Here is an 11,944-nt window from a genome sequence, read left to right on the forward strand (position 1 = left end):
ATGCTTTCTATTTTTATAACAATTCGTTTACCTTACAGTTGATGCCAAGACATTGAAAATTTAACATTTTTTTAATAAAAAGATCATACTTTTTGGTATTCAGATTCATTTTGCCAATATTTGTGTTGACCATGGCCTCAGCTGCATCAGATTTTGTGAGAGAAGTATGGGAACGCTATCAGAAGATAGTGAGGGAAAATCCCGAAACTGTCAGTCAACTAGAATCCACATTCAAAGTTGTGTCATATGTTATAGCAGGTAAAATATCTTGTTAATGAAGAATGTTTACAAGAAATCTTAAAAAGGGGTGGATAACTCAGATTTTAATCCTACTTTCAGTTTCATATGATCAACAAAATCCTCTTTGATAGGCAACATCATGCATACATAATTTATTTAATGGTTTATTCTTCTCATATATATCATCTTAAAAATAGGGATGAAACAATACTCTTATTGAATGATTCTGCTTTTTTTTTAAACAAGCCAAAGGTCATGGTTCAGATTTTATCATTGTTACATTTCTTGGTTTCCAACTTTAAAGTCATCTGAAACGAGTGATTTAATCAGATTGGTGAAAATTAATATTTATCCAATTCTTGAACCCATGCATGTATATATCATCAACTTAGTCATGTTAGTCTTCTGTGCTAGTCCAAATAATTATGACGTCTTGAAAGGCTATTATAATTTTTTTCTTTGACGCCTTCCTTCGGCGTCAGAGAAAAAAATTAGAATAGCCTTTCAAGACGTCATAATTATTTGGACTACTTCTGTGCATGATTTTATCATTTATACAAATGACATTATGTATCGTATAATTGTCATTTTTTTTCTCTCTGTTTGTTATGATGTGAAAATATAGCTGCTCATTACTTGTCGTTTTTGAAGCCAAAGTTTACCGATTGTCACCTTATAGTAAACAATCAACAAAGAAGCATGGATAATGGAAACATGTTTAACATGTACAATAAGATAATAGTTTATTTCAGTGACAGATCCATGCGTATTGCCATCACCTGATTTTTATGAGGGGTCACTCTAAGGTCACTTTGCATATGGAAAATAGACCTACAATCATATTTTAACCCCCACAAACAAAAAATATCTTATAAGTCACATTCATCATGTTCGTAGGATGATCCTGGAACCATTGAAACTGTTTTTGAACTAAGATCAATTATTTTACATGCATTAATTGTGAGGGCTTTAAAAAGAAACAGTAGAAAGATAATTTTACCAACATAAAAAATACTGGAACAACAACCACTGGCGGATCTAGAAATTTCATAAGTGGGGGCACACTGACTGCCTAAGAGGGGGCTTGCTATTGTCATGCTTCAGTGATTCACTATATAAGCAACCAATTTTTTTCCAAAAAAGGGGGGAGGGCCCCTCTCTTAATCGGCTGAATTGAAGTGTAAGTTGGTGTGGTCCAAATCTGATAGTTGCTACTGGGCAACCTTTCTTTTTGGGGGACTTTTACATAATAAATGCATGTATGTATGGAATCAGATATGTGTATGTATGAACATTTGATGAATGAAAAGAGACAGACACTTAAAATGCCAAATAGAACAATAAAAAGTCACCTAAATGTGATTAGGTTAAAAATAGTCATTTATGATCTCTTTCATGTCTTTTATACATTTTTAACCAATTAAGTCTTTTTGTCTTTCAGGTAGATTTGAAGATTCCCAGGTTTTGTCAGAGCTTGTCTACTTGGCATCCAATTTACTGATTTTACTAAATGATACCATCTTCAGACAGACAGCCAAAGTTTTAAAAAACATAGTAAGTCTGTCAAATTTATATTCAACATGTACATTTGTATTTATATTAATGTTTAAAGTTGAAGCTAATAGTAATACTGAATTTGAACAAGCAATTAAAATCTGTGATGTCAAAGTAATACATTTTATCTTCAATAACCAATGAAAGTATCACAAACCAGAGCAAAACATGCTGTCCACTCTGGGCTTCCAACTAAACAATTAATCGAATATAATTTTTTATACTGGTATTTATCATTTAGTCAAATTGTAACTAACTACTTCATCAAGATTTTAGAAGTAAGTTGTGGTTGGTCGTCATAGTTGAATACTGAGAAGTAGCGAATAACATCCTAGTCTTATAGGCCAAATAAAAAAAGATGTGGTTTTCTTATTACCCTACCCTCCATATTTTTAAGCTAAAGAAATAGCTTACCCTTAAGTTGTTGTTTTTTTCCATTTTTTTAATACGCACTGTTCAGAATGCCTCTCCTTTAGACTCAATGTAAAAACAAATGGTAAAATAAAAAAAAAAATCCCTACCTACATGACCTATAGCTATCTTCCCTATTTTTATTAAAGATGCAATATGAAACACACATACCATTTTTTTTGGCCAGATTGAGAAAAAAAAATAATTTTGGACAGATATTGGATGTATAAATCTGAGTCAAACAGTGTCATATGTTTACAACTTTCAAGTTTATGCAAAGTAAATGACTGACTTTTGTAAATGCTAAACTATTAAATCAATGTTTTACATGTACAAGTATGCTCTTTCTTATTTCAGTCTGTTCCAGTAGAAAGATGGAAAAGATTTTTAACAGTTTTACAGTATGCAGAAGTTTTTCTAGAGATGGCAGCACAGAGAGCATGGGGAGAAACAGGAAGATGGTTCATTATATTAGTTGTACAGCTCACAAAGTAAACAGGCAATCTCTCTACTCATTTTTCGGCTTTATGTAGATATATATATAGAATGACCAAATTTCCATAGAAAAAAGTAGTATGGCCTGGTATGTTAAAACTTTGATATGAAAAGTGACATAATTGGTATATATTGTAATTGCCCCTTACCATGCAATAATAGTAAACTTATTCAAGCCTTTCAGAATAATATTAATTTTATTGATGTCACTTTGAGCTAGGTAAAGCTCTTGAATATTAATTTGACTACTAGTATTTGACAGTTAGATTTTTTGCATTAAATGTAAAAATTTTAAAGCCCCATTGTTATATTTTACAACAAAATTGAACAATGTTATTAAAATACTGATGTCATTTCCCTATATATTATTTGGAAGATTTAAAAAAACAGTTGATTTTCAGGGCTCACGCTACCAGGCGACTTGGGCGAAGAAGTCGCCCTCCCGACCTTCACTTCGCTTTCCCCGACCCCCAAAAGCGAAAACAAGTCGCCTTGTTCTTGACGAAAGTCGCTTTCAGTCGCTTCCATCATCAGACATTTTCAATTTTTACCAAGTTGATGAAACATTAATTTTTAACTGATAATTAAAGAAATTCAGACATAAACTATTCATTATCTTTAGAAAAGAGGTTGAAGCATTGTCTTCGCAGTGTGTATCAGGTTATTTGATAAAAATACAACTTTTTATCACTTCGTGCATTTTCGCAAGTTCCGGTGCTTGTTACTCGAAAACGTACATCAACCTAAATTTTGGCGGCAAAATAAGTTTGTTACTTCATTTAAAGGTGATAAAAGTTGCCTCCAGTAAATGTTTAATCCATTTATTGCATTAAAACCGTCATGTTCCTTTCCAAATAACTTGTCAAACATCGTTTATTTTTGTAAATTTTCTTGCATTCTTCCGCCATTGACCGATTTCTAAACTACGGATCTGAACCGGACCAGCTATGACCGAAATCCGTACTTTTACAATAATTACTACAGACGCACGGATGGAACAGCTGACAGAAGAATATTGATCCCAAAGGGAAAAATTACGCATCCCACACGCATTAAGAGACTTTTGGTTACATCTAATTGATTGGTGTATATAATTCCCTATATTTTTTATGAATGTTTCAAACTATTGATTAAAGTTGCTTAACTCTGAGACTATTATACTAATATCAATATATTATGGCCCAGCTTAATAACTTTTATATTTTTTTTATGAGAAACACTGAATTTCATACACAAGATAATTTTTAATTAAATTGTAATTGATATAATTTCTTTACATTTTTTAAAATAAAATTATTTTTTTTAGTGCTAGATATTTAGTTGGTAGTTTCTCACAAGAACCTTAGTAAAACTTAAACAACTTTTAATTTCAAATGTTACTTTAATTGTAATTTTTTACTCATATGAATTGAACAACATAAAAAGAACATTATTTACATATGGCCCTTTGTACTATTGTAAAATCCAAACATTGTAGCCCACCCGCGCGAATGAGCACTTCTCTTTCAAATCTCACCACTTCTCCCTATCAGTTTCAAAAAGAGAAGTCACTTCTCCCTATAATTCTGAAGTAGTGTGAGCCCTGATTTTCAAATTCTTATATATTCTTTCATTTTATTTTAGGACAGTTATAAGGATGATGCTGCTTTGGAAACATAAAGGAGGGTTTCAGACAAATCCTCCTCAGCCTCCACTTGATAGGGACCAACTTTTACCCAAGTTAAAGAGAAGTGTTTCAAAGGTAAACAGTAGTAACGTTAACTGATGCTTGAATTATGTTAATACAAGAACAGATGCACTACATTCCAAATTCAGCATGAATACAACCATATTGTGATGTTTTTACTCATGAAGTCCACATCAACAATAGATATCCTGATAAGATTTTACCATCACATTCTTTTGTTTTCTTAGCAGCAATTTAAAAAGAGACCAAAAGAGTTTGTTTTATTTTGTTTTGTTTTTTTGTTGGTTTTTTTGTTGGTTTTTTTTTTTTTGGGGGGGGGGGGGGGGTATTTTAAATATAAGAAGATTAAATTTTGATCATTTGAAGATTTCCCTGAGATTTTCAAGTTTTTAACCGGATTTTTGTGACAAAAATGTCGGTTATTGATTTGGGGATGTACGGCGGGCGGCCGGGTGGTCAAGCAGTCAGGCTGCCGGGCGGGCGGCAATCAAATGTTGTCCGTGCATTAACTCATGAACCGTTCAGCCAAAGCTTTTAAAATTTTAATATGTTGTTACTGACAACTAAATGAAGGTCAAGTTCAATAATGGCGATTTTGACCTTACCGTTCAGGAGTTATGGTTCTTGAAAGATTGAAAAATGGAGTTTTCAGTCGTGTCCGTGCATTTACGCATGAACTGTTCTACCAAAGCTTCCCAAATTTTAATATGTTGTAACTGATGACAAAATAGAGGTCAAGTTAAATAATGACGATTTTGACTTTCACCGTTCAGGAGTTATGGTTCTTGAAAGATTGAAAAATGGTGTTTCCAGTCGTGTCCGTGCATTTTCTCATGAACCATTCAACCAAAGCTTTTGAAATTTTTATATGTTGTTACTGATGACAAAATAGAGGTCAAGTTCAATAATGACGATTTTGACTTTTACCGTTCAGGCGTTACGGTTCTTGAAAGATTGTAAAATGGTGTTTCCATTCACGTTGTTGCGTTTACTCATGAACCATTCAATCTAAGCTTTTCAAATTTTAATATGTTGATACTGATGACAAAATGGATGTCAAATTTGATATTGACGATTTTCACTTTCACCATTCATCAGTAATGGTTCTTGTGATATTGCCAGGACACAAATAAATATTAATAAATCCGGTTTGCTGTTGTTGTGACAGCCTCTTGTTTGTTTTGTCTTGAAAAAAAGCATCTGGTATTGTCGAAATAAACATGATAAAAAGAAATTAACTATAATTTATATTATTTCCCTAAGATGCAATCTCCAAGATCATTATCACTTACATTCAATCTTATCTATAAAACTTTGTTAGAATGCCTATTGGTAGCAATGGGGTTTATAATACATTTATAGCCATGTATTGCTATTTGTAAGAGAAAAAACAGGTATCTTGGAATATTCACCATTTCAAAATCCAATCCTGAAAATTTCCCTTGAAAAATTGCCTGAGATGGTTGAACCAGGGGTGATGTATCATTCCTCGATTAGTATAAACATTGTATTACATGTATTATACATTTTTTATATTTTTGTAGGAACTACTTGATTTGGAAGAAAATTTAGATGGTGAAAATGAAAGTCCTACTTTTACATTGAAAAGTTCAGGCAAAGTAATGAGACGTCTTTCAACATGTAAGTTGAAGATTGTGCTATTGATAGATTGATTGATTTTTGTTTGACGCCCCTTTCAGCAGCTATTTTGTGGCAGTCAGTTTTTATTAATGGAGGAAGCTGGAGTGCTTTGAGAAAACCACCAATCTTTGGTTTGAAAACTGACAATCCTATTTAATTAAGATAGAGAGTCAAGGGCACCTGCAACTTACTAAGTGACACAGATAATTGTATAGTGATAAATTGGCTTTGAGCAAATAAAACCATATGCAACAAATAACTAAATACTAAATATATCAGTGTTTTCTACATCTTATTTCTGATCTCATTTTTGCATCAGCTTATTCATCATGAACATACCTTACATTATATAAATAAGAGAAATTGTGATAGGCAGAAATTACATAAGCCATCCACCAAAACCTGTAGACATTTTTATGACTTCATTTGCTCTCCAAAGAAGGACAATTAATAAAATGGTATAATGTAAAAATCCAAGATAGTTGTTAATACTTAAATGATGTTACTCTGTCTATAAATGTACATGAATTTTATTTATAATCTCACTATACCTAATTATCTTCTTTTTTTTTGTCAGCACCTCCAATCAACTTCAGAACATGGAAGTTACCTTCAGAAGAAAAATCCAGTTATTCCAAAAGCAAAAAATTACCATACGGAATTTCACCGACGTCATTGTCGAAGCAGAGACTATATGCAGAAACTTTTTATATAATCAAACCATTGTTACACTGTATCCTTTTCACTACATCATTGCCTTCAAAATGTTATATAATAGTAAAAAACGATTTACATTGTACAAAGTGAATCCTTGCAGTTCAAGTTACCACTGCTAATGCTATTCAGCCTGTAGTATAAACCTCCAAGCTTTGAAGGAGATCCCCTAACAAGTTGATATATCTTGTCAAAGATTGAATACTCTCTGAAATACTTTTCTTTCTCTGATATGACGGGTGGTAGGAGGGGTCCTGATCCCGAAATCCCAGGCTTAAAAACACGAAATCCTGAGGTCCCGAATTTAAATAAATTTAAATCCTGACATCCCGAAATTCGAAAAAAGAATTCCTGGATCACAAAAGGGTCTATCCCGAAATCCCAAGCTTAAAAACACACGATCCCGGAGTGCCGATAAAGGTCATATCCCCCCTCTGATATGGTCTACCATAAGATTTATTTTTATTTTTGCAAATGTTAAGTTTAACTTACATTTTTTGGCAGTAGACATTTGTCTGTACTGTAAATGATGCTGTAGATAAAAAAAAACAAAAAAACATGTGATAATCCTTTAATTATAAAGCATGTTCTTACCTTCAAAAATGTATTGTTTGATGCTAATATGCAGCTTAAATTCGCATTATTTTTGTGAGAAAAATGTGTCTTTCAGTTTTAACAATTTTGTTTAGTTTTTGGGAACACCTCTACCTGTACTTACTTCAGCCATGATTATTGGTACATACTGTTGACATTAAGATCGCAAAGTTGATGCATTTTACATGATTAGAAATTATGAACACTTGTTTTAAGTTACAGGAAAATATTGTTGTTCATTGTAGTTTTTCCTTAAATATCTGTAGTATGTAGCATGCGTCTATTTGGAATAGAGTCTTGGAAGCCTTACTTGTTATCTGGATTTGCTGATGTTTCAAGGTACATTTTGTATTAATGATTGCATTATATTATACAGTGTTCTCCTCAGATGATGCTATCTGGAAAGGTTTTATGATAGAAAATATTGTGATTATGGTTTTATTATTTTAAGGAATAATTTCTATTTCAGATGCCATGGTGCTATTTAAAAATTCTGGGGAGAACACTGTTCCCGGTATATTGATATTTTTTTTTCATCAATCACTTTCAAATCACACATATTTGTATGCATTTGAGAAAGCATAGAAGACAATCAAATGCTTACTGTTTGAGAGATAAGACAGTCTAAATCGTCTTTTTTTTAAAACATAATTTATAGTTTGATGACTTTCTTACATATTTAAAAAGATCTATATATCAAGTCAGGAGCATTTTTTTTTCAAAATAATTGCATTTGATCTTAGTTTTCCATCTGTTTTAACCATTCACAGATTAAATAACTTTATACATTTTTTCTCATTCAATTGGGATGATTTAATTAATAATCTAGAAGAATTTAAATCGGTCTCATGTTCTGCAAACAAAAGAAATCAAAAATATTTACTTGAAAAGGAAATGCCCTATTTTGTTTCCAGCTTGAAATCTTTTATTAAATTATCTAATATTTGAAATACCTGTAATTTTCGGTTCACCATTTTGATACATGAAGTAAACATTTCTTTTATTACAGTTTATGTATGATTGGTGACCCTCAAGACCTTAACCAAGAAGAAAAACAGGAGATAAAGAAAAGGACATACATGTTATTATTATATTTATTGAAGTCTCCTATGTATGATAGACATACCAAGTAAGTGAAATTAGTGAAGGAATTTGAAGTTAAAATGATACAAACCAGTCAGAATGATGACAAAACAACAGCTTTTTCATAAGTGCTTTATTTGAATTACCATGATCAATAAGAACTTGTTTGCTTTGACTTAGGCAGCTGCATCAATCTGTTGAATATTCATCCATTTGGTCAGATTTATGTACTTATTTAAGCTTGGAGTCCTTTTTATGGGACTAACATTTATCATGATAATAATTTTTGTAGAAGAGAAGACCTCTCTCCAAAAAAAAATAGTTTGTTAAATTCTATTATTATATTTTAGACTTCATTATGTTTTTACTTCTATAGGGAACGGCCATTGATAATCAAGGGGGGTAAATATATATCCTGATGCCCAATTTGATGGGAAAATATATTGTGGTTGAGCAGATAACAAACAAAAAAATGATTTTATTGATAGCTTCAAAAACTACAAAAAATGTTTGTGAAATTTTTTTCTGAGTCAAAAAAAACCATACCCTCTCCCTTAAAGTTAAATAGTTGCACTCTGATAAAGTAAACGTAAGGAAATTAAATGAAAAAAACAAACTTTGTTGTACAAAAATGTATATGATTTGGATATGATTATTAAAAATCAAACCTGCAAATCAAAACATCTACAATATTTAATTAGAAGCTAAATTGAATAATTTTAACCCTGCCCCAAAGGGTTAACAAAAGTCAGAATATAAAAGTTATAATGTTTTATCATGTCAATGTCTATAACATTTTCTTGTTAATTTCAGAGTCAAAATATTGTCCACATTACAGTTTATATCTGACCATGTTCCATTAACTGGCTTAATTCTACGTAAGTATTATGGATTTTTGTAGAAATAAGAGCTATGATTTTATTTAAGAAATTTGAAGTTAACATCTGATGCACAGAAATAGCATTCCTCGTTTAATTAATATCTGAAAATAACAGTCACATGTGGGTACAAATATGTAAAACAAAAGCATGTACAACTTAGGAGCGAGGTCTGCAGTAAAAGTGTAATAACAGCTGTATTTAAATGACTAAAAAAACAATTGAATGACCAGTGCATTCTGCTTTAAAACCCTGATTTTACTATGGAATTAACAAAGTATTGTACAATTTATGTAGCATGCGATATGAAAAAGGATCATGTTGGTTAAATGTCAATTGGACAGCATCCCAACAACAGTGACCGAAATATTTTCAGCTGGGGGTCATCATACTGTCTCCAATAATGATCAAGTACAATGTCAGAAGCTCAGTTTAGGCAAGTTGTAAGTAAATCTGTTCAAGAGGACAGAAGTTAGACAAGACTAGGATGTCACCATTCAAGATGATTTACTTAGGCCATTCAGCTATGAGAAATTGTGAATATGCAGGATTAGTGTTGAATGTTTTTGACACACTTTTACTAAATATTTTACTTTTGTTTCAGGTCCATTGGCACAGTACCTACCTGCCTGGCAGAAAGTCTATTTCTACTTGTGGTCAACATAATTATTGACAAATTTTTAAATTGTGTATTAAACAGAAACATTTATTTTGTACACATGTTGAATTTTATTTCTAATACATTAAGAGTTACAACATATCATCAATTTTGTCACCAGTTTTATACGAAGCTTGATTTTTGTTCAAAATGTCAACTGAGAGGAATGAAGATAAAAATATCAAATATATGAAGGTAACTGGTGTACATTGTTTTCACAAATGCCGTATTATGCAAGGTATTCTTACTGATAGCAATTAGGCTAACACAGCATGGTTGTGATGGGTAAAGGAAGTGGGATAGGATTTGCTGGATCATATCCAAATGTGATTGATTGATTGACAGTTACTAAATGTTCAGTGCTATCCAAATGTGGGCTAAACCTTTCAATTAATGTCAACGTGTAGGTACACCATAATATTTTGGAGGCTTTGACTAAAAATTTAAAGGGTAACAGTTATCATGTGTAAAATAAAAACTATCTGAATGGTTTTTCAGATTCTCATTAATTCAAATAAGCATGAATGTCTAGTTGAAATCCTATAGAAAATGTGTACATAATAATCCATCTTTTATTACTTGTAAATAATGTCAGAAACATTGCATACTATAAGTTTCATTCTGGTTCACTGTCTGCCTTCTCATGACACATTTTCTGGCACTTACCAGATCTAGACTTTTAATATTCTTTGGTAAATGATGGTACACAATTAACTAAATGAACAAAAACAATTGACTGGTTTTTCCAGAAATCCCTGCCATTGACCATTGTTGTGAGTGACACAAAATAATAATTTTATTATAATAATGGCGATATTTAATAATTAAATTAACTTCAAAGTAGAATTATGTTTTCTGCATTTAGTTCAAGTTGTTATCTCTTTGACACATTCCCAAGGTCCAGTCTGAAGTATTTCACAGCTGTAATTCAAGCTTGCTCATGATCCTTCAAAAGGTTTAGTTTTCTTCGATATTTGTGTTATGTTCACTGTAACCCTATTAAAAATTAACATTCTAATACAAATTGAGATTACCCTCGTAATTTCTGGCCTATACACATGATACAGGTTAGATTGACAATATTGGAAACCAATTGCAAGCTTACTGTACATTATATTATATTTTACAGGTTATAATTTATTATTAGTAGAATTGTATGATCAAATCAAAATTCTATGAAACTTGATTGTTATACAGAATATGCAATTACAATGATTAAGTACTTGACTATTAAAATTGTGTAAATATATTACTTTTGTGTAATTTATACAACAAAGATATAGGACTATGTGCTGGCTTGCTCATTCACTGATTTTTTTTTATCCAAAATATATTATATGAAAGTTTTGAGAATGAAGAAAAGGAAATGTGTTGTATACACCAATGAGACAGCAACCCAATAACAAAAACAGTGATAACTTCTTTAAAATTCATGGCTTCACTCATCCAACATCTAGTTTGGGTTTGTCTGAATGTGACAACCATTGTTCCTATTTTATTTAAACATAATTCACCAAAAATAATGTTTTATCTTTTTTGACCAGTTATAGGACCAAATTTATAAATTTAAGTTGCTTTCTTCACTGATTTGCATTATGTATTTTTTCTGTACTTTGTTATTCCTTATACTTCCTACATTTTTGTAAAAGAATGTTTTATGGTCATGTTGATGTCTCTGACACATTCCCCATTTCCATTCTCAATTTTATTTCAATTTTGTATTCTTTTTTTTTTTGCCATTGATTGCCATTTTATGCTCTGAAGTTTAGTCTCTTTTTCTTTTTATTGTAGCACCTAATTAATCTCAAATCTTTATTTTTAACTATTTTTCTCTAATTCAAGTAGAGAGGTTTAATTTCTGGAGACCTACACATAGTCAATAACTACAAGTTGAGACAACTTTTGTCCAAGGGTCTGAAATACAGAGAGCCACAGCCAATCAATTGGAAGCAGTATGTTAAACTACTAATGGATTCTGTTGAGGATTAT

The 11,944-nt window shown here is 31.4% G+C and overlaps 1 protein-coding gene across 1 annotated transcript; it reads left to right on the forward strand.

The window, feature by feature from the left end:
- The first annotated feature begins 90 nt into the window (after nt 1-90).
- Nucleotides 91-11,204, forward strand: LOC139481338 (peroxisomal membrane protein PEX16-like). Its single transcript, XM_071264581.1, has 10 exons — nt 91-258; nt 1,682-1,794; nt 2,563-2,696; nt 4,324-4,441; nt 5,932-6,028; nt 6,606-6,761; nt 7,603-7,675; nt 8,346-8,465; nt 9,233-9,297; nt 9,902-11,204. The coding sequence occupies exons 1-10, from the start codon at nt 132-134 to the stop codon at nt 9,961-9,963; spliced, it is 1,065 nt and encodes a 354-aa protein (XP_071120682.1). The 5' UTR covers nt 91-131; the 3' UTR covers nt 9,964-11,204.
- Nucleotides 11,205-11,944: the final 740 nt, after the last annotated feature.

The sequence above is a fragment of the Mytilus edulis genome, chromosome 7, assembly GCF_963676685.1.
Source record: "Mytilus edulis chromosome 7, xbMytEdul2.2, whole genome shotgun sequence".
Taxonomy (NCBI): domain Eukaryota; kingdom Metazoa; phylum Mollusca; class Bivalvia; order Mytilida; family Mytilidae; genus Mytilus; species Mytilus edulis.

Coding starts and splice junctions, on each gene's coding strand:
- LOC139481338 (XM_071264581.1), top strand. CDS start 132: ATGGCCTCAGCTGCATCAGATTTTGTGAGAGAAGTATGGGAACGCTAT. Junction 2,697..4,323: donor TTAGTTGTACAGCTCACAAA/GTAAACAGGCAA, acceptor ATTTTATTTTAG/GACAGTTATAAGGATGATGC. Junction 7,676..8,345: donor GGATTTGCTGATGTTTCAAG/GTACATTTTGTA, acceptor CTTTTATTACAG/TTTATGTATGATTGGTGACC.